The sequence below is a fragment of the Adiantum capillus-veneris genome, chromosome 11, assembly GCF_014529385.1.
Source record: "Adiantum capillus-veneris isolate H3 chromosome 11, ASM1452938v2, whole genome shotgun sequence".
NCBI classification, from domain to species: domain Eukaryota; kingdom Viridiplantae; phylum Streptophyta; class Polypodiopsida; order Polypodiales; family Pteridaceae; genus Adiantum; species Adiantum capillus-veneris.
Window position 1 is genome coordinate 28,822,368 of NC_140941.1, and position 24,225 is coordinate 28,846,592.

The 24,225-nt window shown below is 47.3% G+C and overlaps 1 protein-coding gene across 2 annotated transcripts in view; it reads right to left on the reverse strand.

Annotated features, from left to right (window-relative positions):
- Window positions 1–23,982, reverse strand: part of LOC147447045 (uncharacterized) — a 51,223-nt gene extending 27,241 nt beyond the window's left edge. The window contains exon 1 of one of the 2 annotated variants that reach the window (XM_086522945.1): window positions 23,754–23,982. In XM_086522945.1, the coding sequence (XP_086379071.1) occupies window positions 23,754–23,772 (19 nt within the window). In that variant the 5' untranslated portion in view covers window positions 23,773–23,982. The remainder of the gene's footprint in view (window positions 1–23,753) is intronic. The other variant, XM_086522946.1, reaches the window with a different exon arrangement.
- Window positions 23,983–24,225: the final 243 nt, after the last annotated feature.

Genomic DNA, 24,225 nt, shown 5'->3' on the forward strand with positions numbered 1-24,225 from the left:
CGTCGAGGAAGATCGCCAATAGCATCTGGAATCCTGGAAGGGACTCTTCGCGGCCCCCTCTGATATGTGGGTCGTGCGGTACTTGAACTTCATAAAGGTCTGCAGCGCTTGATTCTTTGGGCCGCGCCGAAAGCGACACAAAGTCTTTTGTGGCTCCTTCAATGCTTCAACTTCGTCGAGAGTCATGCTTCTTTCTTCTTCAAGAATCTCCATGGCTGAAAATTCCTGAAACCATTTCCAACACAAAACCATGAACATACCCATTCCATGTAAAGTGAATGGAAAAAATCTTGTCTTCTCTAAAGACTGTGTACGCAATGTAGATGAACATAGAGACAGAGTGACAAACCGTTCACCAAACATATGCAAACAATGAGATCGAATCTTTCTCTTTTGATCTAGAGCAATCAACTGTGGCAATTCACAACGGAAATGCCCATGCTTGGTGCTCATTCTTTCATGTGCTCTTTCGAGTATTGTGTCATGCCAAGGAAGAGACATGGAATGTGACTTCCTTACATACATACTTTTCAGCTTTTCATGAACAATCCGCATACATTCGTGCTCATCCATGAGCGAAACGTGCTCAACGTACAATATGTCATGCCTAGGAAAAGGGATCACATAAAGACACTGACTAAAATACAAGAAACGATCACGAATGAAACACTCGAACAATGCGTGCATATCAATCATGCGAACACCTAATACTTCCTGTGAGGGTTCGTTGGACCTAGAATGGAGAGCCAAGATCAGTTCTTCCTGAAGGGGTTCTTTGGACCGATGCTCGAGAGCCAAGATCGGTTCTTTCTGAGGGGGTTCTTTGGACCTCGACTCGAAAGCCAAGATCGGTTCTTCGTGATTGAGCGAATCTGCAACGAGGTTAGCTTCGCTAGAAAAAGCATCAACTAACTCATCCTTCTTGTGAACAATCACATCTTCTTCATGCAACTCATCATGCTTGTGAGAAATCACATCTTGATCATGCAAGTCATCATGCTTGTCATTGTCATCCAAATCATCATGCAAATCATTGTCATTCGATTCATCATGCTTCTCATAATCATGCAAATCCTGTGTCATGCTTGGGAGAAGCAGAGACTGAGAGAGTCTCCTTCCCATGAATCTCTTGCATCTGTGCCGGCACTTGAGAAAAGAGTCGCAAGAACTCTTGCATGTGTCGGTCGCTCTGTTCTTGTCTTGCTTTGGCTGTTGCCATTCTTTCTTGATGTTTGCGTTCCATTTCTGCCCTTCTTTCTACGTGTCTGCGTTCCATTTCTGCCATTCTTTCTGCATGTCTTGCTTCGCGTTCTAACTTCCATTCCATAAACATCTGATCTAAAGCCTCCATAGGAGTTAGTGTAAACCTTGACGTAGATGGGAAAGGGGGAGGGTCAGAAAAACCTCCTGGTGGGAAAAATTCTTCTTCGCCTCTCATGCTCATCACCTCCAAGCGAAGTATCCATTCCGCTTCGAGTGATGACCATTCGAAGTCGTGGGGTCTTGTGGGTTCTTGCGGTCTTGGGTTCTCAAGTTCACGAGGAACTTGGGTTCTTGTGGGTCTTGGGTTCTTGAGGTTTTCTTTCGCTTGCAAACCGTGTTTGAGAAGGATCTTCTCTTCACCCGAGTTCTACTCCTTTCCGCGGGTGCACCCCTTGGCGGCCTTGCACTCACAACAAGGTTGCTTTTTCCCACCTCACGTCGATTGGCCGACCGCTAAGTGCACGGTCCGCTCTCAATGAGTGAAAAGAGGTTGGACAAGCCCTTCTTTCTTGGAATTCCTGTCACTCTTCAAAAACACGACTAGGAATCGACACGCCCAAGCGAACTTCGGTTCGTGCGACCGCAACAACCAAAAAAAATCTTGTGATTCTTGTGGTTCTTTCCTTGACTCATACAGAACACTGCCAAAGCTCTGATACCAATGTTAGGTGCAACGGAATGAATGTTTGCGCTTTGCTCAAGATGAGTGCTCCGAACTGTGCTCAAGGTTCCTTTTGTTCTTATGGAGGGGAGAGCCTTCCGTTCTTAATGAGAGAATGCTATGATCACAAACAAAGTGAATGGACAATGTGCGTGCAAGTGTATGAGACTGAGAGATAGAGACTGAAGAGAATACGACAATAGAGACGTAAAACCCTCCTCCGAAGGCCCCACTCTCGTCGGCGAGAGTGGTCTACTATTGATTGGACAATCTGGTACAATGGTGATGCATGAGACTGATGCAAGTCTAGACTATGTTGACGACTACGATGGGGATGACGAGGCCGACACTAGGGCTGAAATTTGCAATCCTTTATCTGCTATCCAAAAACGCTATGGGCTGAAATCTGCAACTAGTCCAAAAACGCTGATTTTGGGGGCTGTTTTTGTGAGTCTTTGTCGCTGAAATTCTGCAGGTTTAGGGCTGAATCTGCTACTCTTGCTACTGCTGAAAATCGCCAGGCTGAAGAATGCAAAGGCTGAAATCTGCAAACGCTTGGATATCAAAAACGCTAGGGTTGTAGTTTGTACAAAAACGCTAGCTATGTTGGGGTTCGTGTGTGGCGATGATGCTGATGCAAAACGCTAGGCTTAGGCTTGATTGCAGCGAGGATCTGCTGATGCAAAAACGCTAAAGCAAGGGGCTTTCCGGTGATGATCCAAATGCTGAAAACGCAATGCTGATGCATATCTAGGCGAGGGTGCTTGATGAAGAAAACGTTAGTGATGGGTCTTGCTTGGAGGGAAGTCCACCAAGGTCTTGTTGAAGAAGTTGCCTGCTGAGCTTGGCTCCTGTTGCCTCGTCTGCCAATTAGTGCTAGTTTAGGTTTGCTTATATACAAACTTACTTAATTTGCCCTACCTATTTTCCAACAAAAGTCACTTAAAAATAATAAGTGAAAAATGTCAAAAATAGGGAAAATAGGCTAAATGCACTGGAAAATTCCCCTAAAGGATTCTGATGGATTCTGATGGGAATGCTTATGATCATGCTGTGTGCAACCAAAGGATATGCATCTACACTAAGTGGCTAGGCATGCACGATCTACGAATAGACTCACAAAAGTGCCAGATCACTTCTAAATCTAGACTGACTGGACTGTCTGAACCCTTGTCGTGCTGTAGCTTGTCCACGAACACATATGGTTGGATGTGTCACGTGACACTTCAGCTCGCCTAGCTGCAGCGAGAGAGGAGGAGGAGCGCCTCCGATGGGGTGTTGCTTCCTTGCAGAGGATGCAAGAGCAGCATCCAGACAGTCCTTGGTTGCAAGAGCAGTTACAGCAGGCTCGCCAGGAGCTCGTCAGCAAGAGGAGAGGCGCCATGAGTTTATCGACAGGCATCTCAGTGCCCAGATGGGTAACAGAGTGACAGGCGCATTCTTTGAGGCAATGGAACCTCGGCATACGCATGCCAAGGTCAGTCAATTGAGGAGGTCCGACGGGTCAGTTGCCTTAGAGCCTGAGGACATGCGTGCAGTTGCTACTGACTTTTACCGTGATCTACTGTTTGCAGAGCCCCAGTCAGAGCGTCAGGATGCCTACTGAGAGAAGGTGTGGGCCCAGATGCCTTGTCTTGTGACTGAGGAGATGCGTCAAAGACTTGAGCTGCCTCTACAGCTAGAGGAGCTGCACACAGCTCTTAGTGCACTTCCCCGTGGTAGCTGTCCAAGTGAGAATGGCTTGACTCCCAACTTTTTCTTGGAGTACTGGGACTTGCTTGGCTCAGATCCCTGCAAGCTTTTCAGTACATCCTGCACACAGGTGAGATGCCTGACACCATGAGTGAGGGCCTGATTTACCTCATTCCCAAGGAGGGTGGCTCCGTGGATGAGATTCAACAGTGGCATCCCATCACCATCCTCAACTCAGCCTACAAAATTCTTGCCAAGGCTCTGAGTTTGAGGATTCATCCACTTCTAGAGAGCCTTATACATGGGACCCAGACAGGTTTTGTCAAGGAGCGTAGTATCCTTGACAACATCTTTACTTTTCGGGAGGCTTCTACCCTCGTGCGGCTCTGTGGTGAGAATTTATTGATTCTTTTTCTTGATTTTGAGAAGGCCTACGACAGAGTTGACAGGGATTTTCTGGAGGGCACTCTACGCAGGATGGGCTTCTCAGATGCTTGGATCAGAGGAGTGTCAGCTTTGTATAGACGAGCACACAGCCAGGTGCTTTTCTCAGGCGGTAGAGGTGATCGTTTCATGCTCACACGTCGGTCAGACAGGGCTGCCCTCTTGCCCCCTTCCTTTTTCTGCTCTATCAGAGGCGATGAGCAAGTTTTTGGTTTCACAGCAGGTTGGTTTACATGGCTTAGCGCTCCCTATTCGGGGAGATGAGCTACCGGACGCTAAGTTTGCAGACGACTCAGCCTTGTACTTGAATGGCCCGGCGGCCAACCTACACAGGTGTGAGCAGGCTCTTGAGACTTTCTGTTGTGCATCTAGCGCACTGATCAACTGGAGAAAGATAGTGGCTTTCTCGGTTGGTAGTGCTCCTACGCCCGATTGGATGCCAAGTGAGGGTTTCAGGTGGATTCCCCCAGGGATTGCACTTCGGTACTTGGGCTGTCAGGTTGTATTGGACATGTCTTCTGAGCAGCAGATTGCTCCCCTCCTCCTGTCTATCAGGAGGAAGTTGTTACATTGGAGCTCCGCACGACTTTCTTTGGCACACAGAGTTGTAGTGGCCAACCAGGTGTTGTTGGCTACTATGTAGTACATCACTTCTTGTTGGATCTTCTCAAGTTCTTGTATCATCCAAATAGAGAGGCTGATCAGGAACTTCCTTTGGTCAGGGCGTGACACTCAGATAGCCCGGGCCAAAGTGGCATGGCAGGTCATCACTCTTCATTGTTCTCAGGGAGGGTTGGGGATCATAGACCTAGCACAGCAGAGCAGAGCCCTTCTTGGGAAGTTCACCGTCAGAGGACTTCTTCTAGGTGAGGATTACAGCGGCTTAGTGCTAGGTGCCTTAGGCTAGAGGCCCCCAACGACCCTCGACTCGATGGCTTTTCACAGGGATCCGTAGAGTTGGCTTGAGCAAGAGACTGGAGGACCACTTCGCTGTGAGTCTGCTCCGATCTTGGGAGCAACTACGGCGAGGCCTGGAGCAACGTCGGCCTACTTGCACGGAGGAGCGCCTGAGACAGCCCCTTGTTTGGAACCACATGGTTAGCACTTAGAGAGGCCACTTGGTTGGTAGTCGGCCTCATGTTTCCTGGGGTCCCATGGCAGAGGGTCCAGCGCTCTCTAGGTGACTACTTACAGTTTTCAGGCTTGTCAAAGAAGCTTCAGGGCATTCAGCTACTACAGGGCATGAGAGGGGTGCAGAGCATGTGTCAGGACATCTCACAGGCAGTACCAGCTGAGTGGCTCACACCTCTTCAATTAGCAGCGCTCAGATGGATGGGAGCCTTCACGCGACTGGATGTTCTCATCTCAGTTCGGGCTTGCTCAAAGACTATACCCTCCCTGTTTTTCGAGCTACAGGGTGAGGGACGCTTACAGCGAGTTGCAGTAGAGGCCCCGCAGGTGGCAGAGTGTTGTTTTCAGAGGATTCGCATGGTAGGCATCTGTGGGAGGACTTGTGTCATAGATCCCGAACCAGCAGTTCTTGAGACTAGCCACTGGAGACTGTGGGCTTGGGAGAGCTGTCCACTGGCACGAGTACAGTGGGATCCTGGAGAGTGGCTTTGGAGGGACCCTTTCTCCTCTACAGACCATCCAGGTGTCCCTTTGTTTCAGTTGACGGTTCGACTAGGACGTCACATAATGGCAGCACAGAGAGAGGCTCTCCCTGCTGCAACACCTTATTGGCAGGAGGAGGGTCTCACAGCTGAGTTCTTGGCAGCTTTTTGGGAGAGGTTGTGGGACTCCAGACAGCCAAGACGAGTCACTTTGTTCCAGTGGCTGGTTGCACACAGAGCTACAGCAGTTGGGAGTTGGCTTGTACATAGTGGTCTCTCGGCCGCATGTGCAGCTTGTGACCATCTTGTGGAGAGCTAGCGTCACTGTCTTTGGGACTGTCCTTTGGCACAGCAGGTGTGGCTTCGTGTCCTTCGCTGATGCCAGCTCTTTCCACAGCTCGGCAGTACACTTGAGGGGTAGTTGCTTGGTCCACTCTCACGGGCCCGGCACTTTAGTTTGAGCTATCTTCCACCAGCAGCATGATAGTGATATAGGGGGGTCAACCTACACTCCAGCCTGCTACTACAGAGCTTACTCCACAGGAGTGGTGCAGTGAGAGAGAGGAGTGTTGGGAGCTCATCAGTGGCCTGACACTTTGATTCATCTGGCGGGGCCCTCTGCTTCCACATCTACGAGGCTCGCCCTGTACCACCAGCAGAGACTGTTCGGGATCTTTGGCTAGAGCTGATCCATACTCTCAGAGGACAGTTCAAGAGACTCCAGGGCAGTTCCGACCGCATGCGAGAGCGCAGAGAGGCTTTCCTTTGACTCTGGCGTCCTGGGCCTTTTTTCACCATGGTCCAGGGTGTGCTCAGATGGCACTACCGTCCACCTGTGTGGCTTTTCCCTCCTCCCATCTCTTGATTTAGCCTCATTGTACATATGCTTTTGTTTTCATTGGGAGAGTCTCCCCATCATGATTGTTGTAGCCCTCTCTTGTAATGGTGGTTGTAGCCCTATGGGCAGTTTCATTAACTAATAGAAGGATCTTTTTCTCGGAAAAAAAAATGAGCTCCAAGCTGTGCTTTACGGCGTTGCATTTGGTGCTTGATCAGCTATGCTTCCGCCAAGGTTGCTAGGTGGAGGGAGCAAAACAGAAAATTTGTATGCATGTGTGGGGAGTTGGGAGGATGGTGCCAAGTGGCAATGAAATAGTCCCACATGGGGTGGAGTAAGTGCAAAATGGAGGGTATAAGGAGGGGAGTGGGTACCCCATAAGGTTGAATGAAAGGGGAAAATGGAGCTCTCACTCCTTGGCTATGGAGGCTCGTGGGTGTTTGGGGAGAGAGGGGGCGCCCATTTTGGGTTCCCACTAGCTAGCCATGCACCTGGACCTTTTTGGGGGCCTTTGGACACTCCACCTTGCCCACTCCCAAGTCAAAGTGACCGACATAGAGCCCCCCTTTCCCAAAAAATGGTCCAACTGAGCCAATAAAAAGGGGAGATGAGAGAGAAAGATGTCGGCTAAGATAAGGAAGAGAGATCCACCCCAATAAAATAGAAAATGCCCCCATTATTATAGCTACAATTCCTTGCACACCCCTCTTTTCTTACAGAGACTTGATTTTTTGGAGTTCTTTGAGAGACTCCTATCTCGTAAGCTTGTAACTCTCTCATCTGTTATCGGAATCAAGCATATGGATACTCTACAGAGGTCTGCACGACACAAGCTTCGTCCTTATGGTCTCGGTTTTCAGCAGTTTTAATCATGGTTTGGTTAGAGCTATTTCCCGCCCGACTTTACAGGTGTTCGGCATAGGTGTTTTTTGCAGCTTTACAGTGTTTCTTTCCGACAGTGTGGTGTGCAAGGCTATAGAGGTTTTCATTTTCCTTCTTGTTTGCACACTAAGAATGTGAAACCCAACAGCTCAAGTTCCTATGGTGATGCACTTTTGAAACGCTGGGGTGTCTTATTATCTCTCCTACTTCGAGCTCTGTGTTCATTATCGTCGTCACTGCCAGTACATTTATTGTATCTATCCCTGTGATCATCGTGCTTTGTGAGTCCTTCGATCACCTTCCTTGTGGCTACAATCCCTTCTATATCCATCCTCTCTGTCATAGTATTTTGTATTTCAGACCTTGATCCTGTCTACTGCTCATGTATTAGCAATCATATGACATGTGGCAGTATGCAACACATGCACAATCACTTCCTTTCAATCACAAAAGCCCTTACAGCCATCCCTCATGTCACATGAAACCCTACCTCGGTAAACTTTGAATGCTCAAGTTCCGGTGGCTGATGTCCTTTTGAAGAGCTAGGATTTGTATCATCTCGATCCTTCCTACTCTAATCTCTGCGTCCATCATCATCATCACTACCAGCATATTTTTGTATCTATCCTTGGGATCATCATGCTCTTTATGAGTCCTTCGGGCATCGCATCCCTATGGCTATGAACCCTTCTATATTCATCCTCTTTGGCATGGTCTCTTCGTCTTACATATCTTCTCTCATGCTAATCATGTCTACCTTGATCTTCATCATCATGTCTGTTGCAATCTCCTTCATCATCATGCATTCTGGTGAGTTAACTTTTCATGAAGTACTTAAGGAAGTTCAACACCATTCTCTTTGAGGCTTTCGGCAAACATTTCTTGCTTCTGAATCTTCTCGGCGAGGTCAATGATGAACTCTACTAACACTTTGCCGATGTTGTCTTCCAGAATCAAGCTCCGTGCAGACCTTCGAAACTAGGAAACTATGGGTTGAAAGCTTTAGAGTACTTGTTGAAACCGGCCTGTAGCCTTACCAAAGGGCGGTAAAACTTTGGCTTTCACCCGATCTATATGTTATTTAACTTTACCTACCCAAGTAGACAACAACACACTGTAGGCCCCAAAGACTAACGCCCCTTTTGGTATTTCTTTGTTCCAATTAAACTTGGAAAAAACATGTAAACTTCTACGAGCTGTCCCACTTTTATTGGGCTGAAAATTCCCTACTCTAGCCCAATTTCAGCAACATAACAACAGTAGAAGGCTTCATAGACAAAATCCCCGTGTAATAGGTGACTTTCCATGCACATTAGAGCACTTTTACCAACCTAGTGAGAAAACACAGCAAGCTGAATTCTCTGTTTTGAGCCTCTAAAATGCACCAAAACACTTGTTTGACAATTCCCTAGCTTCCCTGAAGTTCCTGGGACCTTTAGGCATCAAAAAGGGTCAAAACCCTAAACCTGCAAAAAATACAGCAAGCTGTAATTCTGTGTTTTGGGCTCCGTTTTGCATGTCGAACGTTGCTGTAGGTAGCTCTCGAGTTCTCGCACTTGTAGGGCTACTTGCCCTTTGACTTAGACAAGTTTCTCGCGAGAAATCTCTCTAAATCAAATGTGTTCTGAAGAATATTTTTGTCGTATCCAATGCCTTGAGATGTTGTAGATCTGCTACCGCCTCAAAAAATGTGCCATCAACATTATGGATATAGAGTCATGTTCTGCCTTGTTGAAAACAGACTTCTTGAGAGATTGTGGGAGGGTAGTAGCAGCTAGAAGAGACAACCCTAAAGCTGCTCTATAGGCTGGGGTCGGGACCCAAGTAGTTCTCTGATAGTTGTAGCATGTCTTGAGGAGAGACCAAATTGGTGGAAGGTGGTGGCCGAGGGGCAAAGCTGACAGCTATCAGATTAATTTTTAAAAAAGTGGAGTCGTTGCTTTTGAAAATTCTTGTTGTAGTGGTCCTGTAATAGGACAGGGACCACGTGACAACAGAAAGGAACAGACTGAACACTTTTAGCACTTCAAATAACACTCAACTGAAAGAGAGAGAGAGAGAGAGAGAGAGAGAGAGAGAGAGTGCACGGCACATGAGACGGGGAGTGGCGGAGTTCCACCCCGAGAGAGCACTGCCCCAGACCTTGGCACCCCTTTCGGTATTTCTTTATATTGCTTGAACTCTGCACAATGCCGGTACTCACGCTCTGTACCTTCCCCAGCCAAAGACTGAGCCCTCTGCACATATTTAAAGGCCCTTGGCCTATGAAAAGCAATTACATGACAAGATTTAAACTCTAAAGCATCTGGCCCAAAAGCTGGCGCTGAAAATCAGCCAACGTAAATCACGGAAATGCATACATACTGCCACGTCAGCACGGTCAGCATGAAACACGAAAATCCGTATAGGCTACCACGTCAGCAAGTTAGCGCAAAATGCGGAATTCAGTACTGGCTTGCCATGTCATCAGGCTCCACATGAGTATTTGTGTGTGTCTGTGTGGGTCTCGCTTATTTTTATGGCTTTAGGTCCCCTAGGCCCCATTACACGGGGTCCCATAAGTTGATGGGAACTCGTCTTTAAAAATAGGTCACTCGACAAGACTTTGCATGTTGGTTAAACTTCTTCTACTCCTTGTTCTTCTTAGGGTTTAGGCCCTGCGACCTAGATCTGCACGTTGGCTCCGTTCTTCACTGGCTTCACACATCAACAGTTTGTGACATCCCCCCTTCTTGAAAGAAAGTAATCGCCCGTGATTACCGCATATCTGCAAACCAACTCAAGTTAGCTCAAAAATTTCCGAGGGACAATCAGTTTTCTCAATCTAGATCGAAGCTCTTGATATCCTTAGTCGTTGGTTTCACGGAAGTATCTCATCCAATAAGGAGTCTCATTCCAGATCGGAGCTCTTCATATCTTAAGTCATTGGTTTTCGAGGGTCATTCCAAGGGACATTCCGAGGGACAATCAGTTTTCTCAATCTAGATAGGAGCTCTTAATATCCTTAGTCGTTGGTTTCCCCATCCAATAAGGAGTCTCATTCCAAATCGGAGCTCTTGATATCCTGAGTCGTTGGTTTCCCAAAAGTATCTCATCCAATAAGGAATGTTCAATGGTTGGCACATCACATGCAACACAAATGCTCACATATGCATGTTACAAGACATAGAAACATAAACTTGCCGATGAACACTCCCCCCGCAAATAAGCATCTTGGTCTGGGCCATGAGCTATTCAACAACTCCCTCATCATTGCTCTCGCAAATAACCTAAAAAGGTCCGAGCCATGAGATATAGAGGCCTTTTAAACCAAACGCCCCCTAGATCTTAGCCTATGTCGTTTGGAGGTGTTGAGAGTAACCACTTCTCAGACTTCTTAATACTCCCCCCGTAAATAACCATCCACGGGCCATGAGTAACAACAACAATACCCCCCTGCAAATAACCACAAGGATCCGGGCCATGAATAAAAACAGTACTTTTCAAACATTCAATATTCCCCCCGCAAACAACCACAACGGTTCGGGCCATGAGTATGAGCAAGCATTCTTAAACATCATTTTTCAGTACTCCACCCGAGAGTAAAATCACCAATCATTGAAACCAGTATTAAAACCAAAGTCAAACAATTCAAATTGGCACCAAGACAGGTTTAAAACAGATACCATCCATTTCAAACAAATTTCAAATAGTACTTCCTCAAACAGAGTTCAAAAGTATTAAAACAACTAAATAATTCATTCAGGTTTTTGTTCAAACAACCAAACTTTGAGGACGACTGGCTTGTCCTTCTGCATCAGATAATTGTACGGTTCTGGATTTGGAGTGTCCCGTCATTCTTGTCATGCCAAGGCATGCCCAAGAGAACGTTACAGTTGCCTGACTTCATTATGTGAAAATGAGCTTTTCCGTGATATCCTTGGATGTTCGCTGGAAGAGCACCAATGAGAGGTACCACCTTCTGGGTCTGACCGGTGGCCAACTCGGCTTCGATTTTGCCACCCTATGGATCATAATCGAAGTCCATCTGCTTCAAGAATTCTGGATGGATGAAGTTTTCAGTAGCTTCTGATTAAAGAAAATTAGGGTTTTGAAGCCGTTGACTTTGCCATATGCTCGACAAAATTCATTTGTACTTTCAAGGCGTATGCCATATGCTCGATGGATGCTTTAGCTCGTTTGGCTAGAGATGGTCTTGGGGTTCTGTCAACCATCGGTGTGAGCGTGGGCGTGGGTGTCGGCTCGGCTGGTCTGCCAGTGCGTTGGGGACAACCAAAATAGTTATGCCTTGTTTGAAAGCATCCAAAACATCGTCCTTCTTGTAACAAGTTGTCTCGTTGTTGAGGCGTCAAACAAGGCCTTTGCGGTTGACTTTTACAAGAATCTCGAGAATTTATTCGTGGTTGCCGAGAGTTCTGGTTATTGGCCAGAGTTACTTCTGTAGTAAACACTAGCCTTTCATCATTTTTTAGCCGACCACGGCATGGTCCATAAGCTCTGGCATAGTTGAGACTTGCTTGGGCAAGCAATATTCTTGCAATGGTGATGGTAGTCCAATGGTGTATCGCTCGCACTGGTCATCCAAGGAAATAAACTTAAAGAAGGACACCGGGAGGTAGACGTCGAGATACCTTTAGTTATAGTCGTCCATGGTCTCTCTGGCAAGCATTTTCAAGTTGCCCCATTCTGCCAAGATCCGAACTTCAAAAAGAGAAGTCATATAACTACGCGCAAATATTGTCTTGAAAGCTTGCCAAGTCCTTGGAGCATGCGGTTGCATCGCGATTGAACTCCACCACTGCATGGCATTATCTTTAAAAAATCCCGTTGCTCGAGAGATCTTGGATTCCCCAAAGCATAGATGTTGTCGAATAGTTGTAGGAACTGCAATGCTTTCTTCCAATCTCTCATCCCGGAAAAGGTGAAGAACTTGATTGTTGTGCTGCCATCCTTGAAATCTTTCGGTTGGTTAGTTGCGTATCCCAATTACGGATAGTAAGGGTATCCATATGGGCTCCAACCATTGTAACCTGGTGGACCTGGGGCATCAGAGGGGCTAACATGTAATTCAGAAACCGTTGATTTGTTGTGGATGCCGCAACAGCATGTCACGAAGCTCGTCAAGGAGACACTGCAACTATTCTACCGAATCCATGAACGCCATGTCTTGGGTTCTTTATGGCTTATGCTCTGTAAGACAGAGCAGTGAAGACCGGGCCACGCCCGATGCGCGATGGAGTAAGGTGGGAGTGGCTAATAAGTCCGGGTTTGAGACACGGAGATTTTTTAGGGCAAAATGGCAAAATTTGGAAGCGCCTGTTTGCTTTGTCTGCTCTTTGATATGACCGGTTTGCTTTCAGAAAAGCAAACACCTGAAGCTCTGATACCACTGTAACAGGACGCGCACCACGTGCCAACGGAAAAGAACAAATTAAACACTTTTAACACTTCAAATAACACTGAACTGAAAGAGAGAGAGAGAGAGAGAGAGAGAGAGAGAGAGAGTGCACGGGTGACGACACACGACACGGAGAGTGGCGGAGTTCCACCCCGAGAGAGCACTCGCCCCGAACCTTGGTGCCCCTTTCGGTATTTCTTTATATTGCTTGAACTCAATACAATGCCGGTACTCGCGCTATGCACCTTCACCTGGAAGAGTGCCAGAGATTGAGCCCTCTGCACATATTTAAAGGCCCTTTGGCCTTTGAAAAGCAGTTACATGAAAAGCTTTAAACTCAAAAGCATCTGACCCAAAAGCTGGCACTCAAAATCAACCAATGTAAATCACGTAAATCCATACATACTGCCATGTCAGTACAATCAGCATGAAACACAAAAATCCGTACCGACTGCCACGTCAGCAAGTCAACACAAAATGTGGAATTCCGTACTAGCGTGCAACGTCATCAGGCTCCATGCAAGTCTTTTTTTTTTTTTTTTTTTTTTTGTGGGTCCCGCTTTATTTTAATGGCTTTAGGTCCTCTGGGCCTCATCGGACAAGGTCCCGTAAGTTGATGGGAACTCGTGTTTAAAAATAGACCACTCGGCAAGACTTTGCAAGTTGGTAAAACTTCTTCTACTACTTATTCTTCTTAGGGTTTAGACCCCTCGACCGAAATCTGCAAGTTGGCTTCGTTCTTCAATGGCTTGACACGTCAGCACTTTGTGACAAGTCCTTTGCATCAGGGCAGCGTGGGCAAGTGGAGATCCTTCGGGAAGAGGTAGTGCCCATACTCACCACATTGCTAACATAAGGTAGGGCAATTTGTCACAAAATGATGACGTGGCATGTCCACCCAGACGAGAGCTAATGGAAACTGACAAAATCCAAAAGTTAAGTTGTTATAACTTATGGGGTCCCATCTGATGGGTACCCACGGACACAAGACAATTTAAAATAAAAGTTTGCATGAAGACTGCTGATGTGGCTGGCCGTAAGGACATCCGCAATTTGCGCTGACTGCAACGTGGCTGGCTTGACGGACACCCGCAATTTACGGTGGAATTTCCATTAGGCTACGCTGCAGCTTTTGGGACCACATGCTTTTGAGACTTGAAGCTTTCCATGTTTTGTTTTTGGGGCTCTGCTCTTCGTGCATCCCTTGTAAGATTTTTTTTTACTTTTTTTTTCGAGAAAAAGATCCTTCTATTAGTTAATGAAACTGCCCATAGGGCTACAACCTGCTCTACAAGAGAGGACTACAACAATCATGATGGGGAGACTCTCCCAATGCAAAAACAACATATGTACAATGAGGCTAGATCAGGGGATGGGAGGAGGGAAGAGCCACACAGGTGGACGGTAGTACCATCGAAGCACACCCTGGTCCATGGTGAAAAATGGCCGAGGACGCCAAAGTCCAAGGAAAGCCTCTCTACGCTCTCGCATGTGGTCGGAACTGCCCTAGAGTCTCTCGAACTATCCTCTGAGAGTATGAACTAGCTCACGCCAAAGATCCCGAACAGTCTCTGCCGGTGGTACAAGGCGTGCCTCGAAGATGCGGAAGCAACGGGCCCGCCAGATGAACCAGAGTGTCACGCCACTGATGAGCTCCCAACACTCCCCTCTCTCTCACTGCACCACTCCTGTGGAGTAAGCTCTGTGGCAGGCTGGAGTATAGGTCGCCCCCCCTGCATCACTATCATCCTGCTGGTGGATGATAGCTCAAACTGAAGTGCCGGGCCCGTGAGAGTGGACCAAGCAGCTGCCCCCCAAGTGTACAACCGAGCCGTGGAAAGAGCAGGCATTAGCCGAAGAACAGGAAGCCACAACTGATGTGCCAAAGGACAGTCCCAGGGACAGGGACAGGGACAGTGACGCTGACTCTCCACAAGGTGGCCACAAGCTATGCATGCGGACGAGAGGCCACTATGCAGAAGCCAGCTCCCAACTGCTGTAGCTCTGTGTGCGACCAGCAATTGAACAAAGTGACTCGCCTCGGCAGTCTGGAGTCCCACAACCTCTCCCAAAAAACTGCCAAGAACTCAGCTGTGAGAACCTCCTCCTGCCAATGAGGTGCTGCGGCAGGGCGAGCCTCTCTATGTGCTGCCAGTATGTGACGTCCCACTTGAACAGTGTACTGAAAGAAAGGGACACCTGGGTGGTCTGCAGAAGAAAAGGGGTCCCTCCAAAGCCACTCTCCAGGATCCCATTGTACTCGTGCCAGTGGACAGCACTCCCAAGCCCACAGTCTCCAATGTCCAGTCGCAAGAGCAGCTGGGTCAGGATCGATGACACAAGTCCTCCCACAGATGCCCCCCACAGATGCACTCTGCCACCTATGGGGCCTCTACTGCAACTCGCTGTAAGCGTCCCTCACCCTATAGCTCGAAAAACAGGGAGGGAACAGTCTCTGAGCAAGCCCGAACAGAGATGAGAACCTCCAGTCGCGTGAAGGCTCCCATCCATTTGGGCGCTGCTAACTCAAGAGGCGTGAGCCACTCAGCTAGTACTACCTTTGAGCTGTCCTGGCACATGCTCTGCACCCCTCTCATGCCTTGTAGCTGAAAGCCCTCTAGCTCCTCTGACAAGCCTGAAAACTGTAACCAGTCACCTAAAGAGCGTGGTGGACCCGCTACCATGGAACCCCAGGAAACATGAGGCCGACTACCAACCAAGTAACCTCTCTAAGTGCTAACCATGGGTTCCAAACAAGGGGCTGTCGCAGGCGCTCCTCCGTGCAAGTAGGCTGACACTGCTCCAAGCCTCGCCGCAAGTGCTCCCAAGATCGAAGCAACCCCACAGCGAAGCGATCCTCCAATCTCCTGCTCAAACCAACTCTACGCATCTCTGTGAAGATCCATCTAGTCGAAGGTTGCAAGGGGCCTCCTGCCTGGGGCACCCTAGCACGAAGCCGCTGTAACAAGAACTTCTTCCAGGGCTCCTCACCTGGAAGAAGACCTCGGACGATGAACTTCCCAAGAAGGGCTCTGCTCTGCTGTGCTGGGTCTATGATCCCAAGCTCTCCCTATGAACAAGGAAGAATGATGACCTGCCAAGCCACTTTGGCCCGGGCTGTCAGAGTGTCTCACCTTGACCACAAGAAATTCCTGATCAGCCGCTCTACCTGGCTGATATAAGAACTCGAGATCCAGCAAGAAGTGATGTACCACATAGTAGCCAACAGCACCTGGTTGGCCACTACAGCTCTGCCAGCCAAAGAAAGTCGTGCGGAGCTCCAATGTAACAACTTCCTCCTCGTCAGCAAACTCAGCGTCCAGTAGCTCATCTCCCCGACTAGGGAGTGCTAAGCCCCGTAAACCAACCTGCTGCGACACCAAAAACCTGCTCATCGCCTCAGCATAGAACAGAAAGAGGAAGGGGGCAAGAGGGCAGCCCTGTCTGACCGAACGTGTGAGCATGAAACGATCACCTCTACCTCCTGACAAAAGTACCTGACTGTGTGCCCGTCTGTACAAAGCTGACACCCCTCTGATCCAAGCATCTGAGAAGCCCATCCTGCGTAGAGTGCCCTCTAGAAGTCCCACTCAACTCTGTCGTAGGCCTTCTCAAAATCGAGAAGAAGAATCACCAGATCCTCACCACGGAGCCGCGCTAGGGCAGAAGCCTCCTAAAAAGTAAAGATGTTGTCAAGGATACTGCGCTCCTTGACAAAACATGTCTGAGTCCCATGTATAAGGCTCTCAAGAAGTGGCTGGATCCTCAAACTCAGAGCCTTGGCAAGAATTTTGTAGGCTGAGTTGAGGATGATGATGGGGCACCACTGTCGAATCTCATCCAAGGAGCCACCCTCCTTGGGAATGAGGTAGATCATACCCTCACTCATGCTGTCAGGCATCTCTCCTGTGTGCAAGATGTACTGAAAAGCGCTACAGAGATCTGGGCCAAGCAAGTCCCAGTACTCCAAGAAAAAACTGGGAGTCAAGCCATCCTCACTTGGACAGCTACCAAGGGGGAGTGCACTAAGAGCCGTGTGCAACTCCTCAAGCTGAAGTGGCAGCTCAAGCCTCTGACGCATCTCCTCAGTCACAAGGCAAGGCATCTGTGCCCACACCTGCTCCTTGCATGCATCCTGTCGCTCTGACTGAGGCTCTGCAGACAGTAACTCACGGTAAAAGTCAGTAGCAACTGCCTGTCGATGGAAAGCAAACTCATAGCGCCGCTCCTCTGTGCTAACAAGCTCTGGCGAGCCTGCTGTAACTGCTCCTCCAACCAAAGACTGTCTGGATGCTGCTCCTGCATCCTCTGCAAGGAAGCAATGCCCCGTCTGAGAGCTGCTGCTCCTCTCTCGCTGCAACCAGGCGAGCCAAAGTCTCCTGGAGAAAGAAACGACTAATCTGAGCTAGTCCTGAGGCCACTCTATCAACAAGAGAATCCTGCAAGTCCAAGCTCTCTGTCCAGAGAGCCTCTACTCGATGAGTGCCGAGTCCAGCAAGACCCTCTCAGGGATGCGAAGCATTGTGCTCCCCCTCCTCGGTCTGTCTGCCACTGTGAGGATCACTGGTGCATGGTCCGAGACGGAAGCCCCTACCAGAATGCCAACTGTTCGACCCAAGGAGTTGAGCTGGCAGCTTGGGAGAGGTTTTGTATGACTCTACGGGTCTCAGATGTGTGGCAGCACTCTAGTTTTGTGAGGCCCCCAGATAGCCTGGCTACCACCAGTCCTGTCAGAAGGGTCCTCCAACATGTTGAAGTCACCCCCTATGCACCAATGTTCTGCCTGCGACAAAGACTCAACAATCTGTGACCAAAACTCTGCTCGTGCACTCGCCACATTGGGCACATATGTTGAGGAAGCCCACAAGGCAACCCTAAACCTGCATAGTGATCCACTGAGCCCTGCTTGGCACAATAATCCCTCTGCCCACAATGGCCTGCTGCAAAGAATACAAGGCCAGGCTATCTGGGGGCCTCACAAAACTAGAGTGCTGCCACACATCTGAGACCCGTAGAGTCATACAAAACCTCTCCCAAGCTGCCAGCTCAACTCCATGCACAATAGCATGGCTACCACCAGTCCTGTCAGAAGGGTCCTCCAACATGTTGAAGTCACCCCCTATGCACCAATGTTCTGCCTGCGACAAAGACTCAACAATCTGTGACCAAAACTCTGCTCGTGCACTCGCCACATTGGGCACATATGTTGAGGAAGCCCACAAGGCAACCCTAAACCTGCATAGTGATCCACTGAGCCCTGCTTGGCACAATAATCCCTCTGCCCACAATGGCCTGCTGCAAAGAATCCGCAATAGTCATACATACCCCACCCTGGATGCCTCCAGGTCCAAAAGCAGCTGACCAAAAAGTATCATATCATCCATGCAAGAGCTGACCACAACGTCTAATGCGGCTCTCACACAGATGATGCTCCTGTAGCATAAGGAGATCAATCTCTCCTCTCACAAGGCAGCGCTGAAGCTCCTGACGCAGTCGGCCTCGCTAACGCTGAAACTGGGGCCCACCAAGTCCCTGCACGGTCCATGAGACGATCCTCATGGGGAGCGAGAGAGAACACATGCTGCCGCAACAGCTAAACGTGCTATCTTCGATGCTGGCTTGGATGGGGAGTAATCCGCATCCGAGCGTTCTCTAGATAGGCGTGGCTGCAACGAGTGCCTGACCCAAGCCCAAGGAGAGGGAGCCGTACGTAAAGCAACCTCCTCTGTCCAAGAGTCCTCATGAATGTATACATAGCATGGCAAGCATTGAGTATCAGCAAAGAGGTGAACCACAATGTGTCTACATCTTGCTGCATCTGGAGGAGTCACCGCAAAATTGGCCACCCCTAAAATAGCCTCTGCCCAATTTTTGCCCCACCACGCAGTCACGGCGCCGTGACTGACGTGGCGTGGGAGCGGTCTTGATGACGTGGCAGTCGACGGGGTTGACCTTCACCAAATTCAACGATAACAGTTCTGAACTTGGTCGCCACAAGTTGATGAGAGATTTCCTCTTCATGCGCGACCTCGTCCAAGCGCTCTTATGGCCCGTGCAAGCCTTTTTCTCTTCACCTGCGCTCTTCCTCGCTTTCTGCTGAACGCCATGCGTTCTTTTTTCTTTTGTTTCACACACTAAAGCCCTACTTTGTTTTTAACAATTGGGCAGCCATGCCCTTGGCCTTTGGGCGGACGGCCATGCCCTTGTTCTTTGGGCCACCTGCTTCCCTCATAAGGGCACCACATTAGACATGCATAGCGGCCAAAGCATTGCCAAGCACAACGTATGGTATACATTTCGACCAACTCAGTGCTGCTAAGCACGACGTTTACTCTCAACAGCTCTCAGCTAACAATATCATCGTGAATTTACTTGCCCGTAACAAGGTCCGGAACAGTGCCACATGCCCCCAAGATGGAAGTATAAGTGATTGCATCTGGTGAAAGACGTTTCCTTTACACTCAGTCGTTTATTACTTGTATCAGCTTCTCAAATAATGCCAAAATTATCCAGCTCAGTAGTGCCGGCAACTGACACCGGCCTCAAGCCTTATTATCTGATCAAGCGGAACTCTGTCTGACGAGCCGTAAATCCCTGTAGACCTCTCAAGCTGCATAAAATGCATACAAACCCTGCTGAGGCTGTAAAAATCCCAGACGGCACTCCGATAGAGCGGACCGAACTGGTACGGAGCTGGCCCCCAATGAATCTTTAACGGCTAATATCTTCGCAATCGGAACTCCGATCGCTGATCTGAAAAGACTGACACGCCCCACAAAGTGAGCACTTTAGGTTCGTGCATTCATTTCATTTGTCACCTCAGCTGCAGTTGCCCAATCCGATACGGATCTGCAATCAACTCAAACTTCAATATGCCATAACTTCTTCACCGTAGCTCCTATCGACGAGCCGTAAAGACAGGCCGGTAGAGCACTTCAAGCACTACAGTTCTAGATTATAAACTCACATCTCTGCTCACTTCAAGCATAATCATTTTTGGCATCATTAAGGCATTTGTTGGCCCTTTTAAGCCGCATCTGGCATACATTAATCATTAAGCTTGGCTTGTTAACAAGCCCTGCTCACTACTCAATAAATGTGTAGGCTTCAAAGAAGCTTAGCTTGCATTTCTATGCTCTTTTTCTCTTCATGGCAGCTCCCGCAACGACATCCACCCCCTCTGAACCTGCACAACCTCCGGTCTGTGCCAATTGCACTTCAATCTGCATCTACTTTAGGTACCTTAAGCTCCTTACCATCATCGGACTCACGTAACTGGTAAACTTACGAAAAATGAAATAAGGTTTACACCCTACCGTCAATGTTCTAGCTTCATCATTAGGTAGCTGCCCCTCAAAAATCTCTGAACTGTATCTGCCGTATCTCCAAAGCATTCAATTATGAAAAACCTGTTTAGTGAACCCCGCCAGACTTAAGTGCTCCAGTTAATGATGCACACGGCTTGACCATTAAGCTCGCTTTAAGGAATCCTGTCAAGCTCAGTATGCCTTACTCTGTTTGCACACGGAATGGCTGTCAAGTCCTTAACCTCAAGTTCTGGTAGCAGAACCAACTCAAAAGATGTGAAGATACAATCATCCAAAGAAGTCAACTGGAAGCCAGCCATGTAAGCTTATTGACCGCATAACAAAAAACTCTTCTAACCTAGCATAGATCTAGGAAACAAAACCTTGTACCATGCAACCTGCTACAGCAGATAACTGTACTCTTCAAATCAGCAACTTTGCACTTTAGTAGCCCTCGGGATCAAACGGGAAACTAATCATCTGTCCCACTGTGAGCATTCCTTTAAAAAATTTGCACCATCCTCCAGGATCATAGGGGAAATACAAGAATTTCCAATCAGTATGGCATAAACATGAATTAACCCACAAATCTTCATACAAACCGCCTGAATCATATGGCATATAAGGCAATTGCTTAGGACCATGCATATATTTGTCACCTCCTAGGTCAAAAGCTAGCTCAAAATCCCTTACATCATAGGGTAACATCAGATTCCATATAGCATCAGGTAGCATCAGATACTGACATATCCCCTGTGCAACTGGCTCATCCAATTGTCGATCATCGATCACAGGTTCACTCTCACTAGTATTGGAATCCAAATCATGCATATCTGAATACATCAAGTCTCTGTTAAAACTTTCTTCATTAGGCTCAAAAGATGCATCACAAAACAATCCCCTATCTCGTAAAGGCTCAAAATCAAGTAGTGCATCATCTAACAACTGCATCAGATCATCATCGACTACATCTGAACAAACTTTCTCATGCATGAATATAGATTGATTGGTATCCTTAGCATCTGTATTTAAGAACCCTTCCAAAGCTTCATCCAATAAGAACATAAGGTCCAGATCCACCGCTTCAGAAGGTTCCTCCATCTTGCACATCTCAAGTTGCTGTAAACTAAGATTTCCACATATGACATGCATACTAAACGTATCTTCAGAAAACTGCTCTTCAAGTCTTTCACCCTCATCCAAATATCTTTGCACTTATGTAGCACAAAGTTTAGCATACACATTGAAAATTTCATCTACTGCCCTGTTTGTATCATCGGCACAATGAAACCAATCATATTCAACATCAAGAGATTGCACTTCACTATGCACCCCCTCTGAAGTAGCATCCTCAAGTTCATGATCATTCTGCCATAGTGTGAGTCCTGTGACACAAATTCTCGATAGAGAAGAAGTTTGCTCCTTCTCTAAATCACCATCATCAAATTCAGGATCAATCTGTCAGATCGGTAGCTCTAGGTCACAGAAGCGTGTCAAAGGAGTCTGCACCCCCTCTGAATCATCATAATCACGTTCGAGATCAATTTTCCAATTTGGTAGCTATGCTTCACAAAAACTTATCAATGAAGGAGTCTGCACCTCCTCTAAATCAAGCACATACTCTTGCTTAGCCAAGTCCTCAAAATCTAATACATCCAAATTCGGTAAATCTGGTATGCCAAAATCCATGGTCTTGCTGCTCTGAACAATAGCCCTGCTTTGACCTATGACATTTGTATCATTAATCAACTCTTTGGCAAAACCTGTACCAGTATCTTCAATCAACTCTACGGTAGAGTCTGTACAAAAAAAAAATGCTCTAATTCTCGTTCAATAGCAAAAGTAACAGTTGAAACCGAATCTTCATGCATGTCTACTTGAATATGGCTGCACTTATTCACCTGTACGATTTCCTCTTGAGCTTTAGCCACTTCATTGTTTTGATTCCCTGATCTCTTTTCCTCCTGTACTGCAGATATATGTTCTTTGCAAAATTTACCCTTGTAGTTCGAGGCTGTAGAGCCTCGCCCTCAAAGACTTCTACTTCATGTAAAGCATCTGCTAAATCTGGCTTTTTATACACAGCTTCAACTATGTCGTCATCATTAGCCTGTAAGAAGGTAGCATCCTGCACAATAAACTCATCAATCACAGCTTCTAACTTTGATCGTACTTGTCCTCGAATATCTGCGTAGTTTGGTAGACTTAAACACTGTTCTTGATAGCTTTCATACTGCTCATAACTTACCTGTACAATAGCTTTCTTGAAAGACTCCCAGTTGCTGCTGCAGGCTTTGGAAACTTCTTGCATCTGCTTCTTCACATCTGAATTCACTAACTACTCAAAAGATTTGATCATCAACTCTTCTGGTATCCCTCTTACCTTGGTCTCCAGCTCAAAAGCACTCTAGGTAGCCCTCTGGATCGTATCCATCCATCAAAGAGTCGTCTCCGGCAAAGTAGTCTGTGAAATGACAATGATGTGAGGAGCTTCTTGGACTTGTGTTCTTACTATCGGAGCATCATCTTCTTTGCCATTGCATGTCCTTACTTAGAAAGGTACACTATTTACTTGGGGACCTACATAGATTGCAGCATTTGATGGCTCCAACAGCAAAAGCTGATTACTTTTGATACGACCAGATTTGCACAAGTCTTTTGAGGTTTATTGCATTACTTTTGGGAGCAATGTAGATGTACTCTTGAAGGGAGTAGCTAATGAGAGTTAGAAGCTTTTGAAGACTCAAAGGGTAGCATAGATTTATGAGAAGGTACTCTTTGCAATGATACATGCTTTCAGAGTCACTGGAAGCATTACGTGTGCAGTGCAAATTGTATAATGTTTAAGGATCATTGGAGTTTGAAGTATTTCTTGCCCCAACCGACATTGTCAAGAAAAATAAGATCGGCAAATATCATACCTCAGTTTCACTTTCGAATAGTGTATTTGAAGGGCAAGACGAATGTGGTTGCAAATGCACTATCTCACAAGCCACAGATATTTGTGGACACAACATTGAGCAGTTGAGAGTTTTTTGTATTGGGCTCAACTCAAGAAGGACATGAATGATTTGGTGCGTACTTGTATGATAAAAAGTGAAGTATGACTCTCTCCATATGGACCCCTTACCATTCAGTGCTTGCAAGGCAACAACAAGGTCGTATGAGTTCACTTAAAGAAATCAAAGTTCAGAACATTTCCCTTTCAATTCCTCAAATAGTGAACCCTTCTTTTCGTTCTTCTTACATTGCCTTATGCCTAAAGTCATGTCAGTAAGACAGGGCTAAAATGTACAGATGTAACTACAGTACATACGTCTTTTTCTACATGATGTAGTAAATGGCATCAAGCGACTCACTCTCCGCTTGTGTCGTATGGTAGGTATTGTCTTACTTCCAGCCACAGCTATGGTTGGGGAGATCACCACGGCCGGTTCAACTTGTTCGCTCAGCATCGTGGAGGCAACTGCAGCTTGAGAGACAGCACTGCCAATCATCCAAAGGATGCGAACAGCAGATGCAAATGCCGTAACAAAGCATGCAACGGAAACCTCACGAGGGCAGAGGTCGATAGCAATGATGGCACCCCAGGCAGTCACACCTATGAAAACCAAATGGAAAAGAGCAAAGAGACGGTGGAGAGACCGCACTTTACCCCAGACTGAGAAATCCATAATGCTTGAAGTTTCTGCGTGCTGCTGCGCTAGCTAAGGGCGGGAAAGTTGCCGAAGGCGATGCCGAGACATCATCGTTCTTCTTCTTGCTGTTTGTTGCCTTCGAGCGTTAGCGTGCATGCATGATGTGCAGCAGACTCAACGGCCAAGTTTGACTTACGTCAAACTAGTCTTGCTTGGTGGGGCTTTGCAGTACATAATCTGGAGCACATGTGGTTAGTTGGTTGTGATTGTTGTTGCCTTGTTTTGTTGTTGTGGTGACACCAGAAAATGAAATGAGTGGAACTTATTGATAGGCACCAATAATAGCTCAGCTTGGAACTTGATGAGCATTGGGAAGAAGCAATTTGTGTCCCAGAGTGCTCCATATACGATAAAGAGCTACTAAAGAGGGTAATTGAATTGAGCAAAAGGGTTGCAAGTAGTTATTTGCAGATTGCACTATTCAACCTG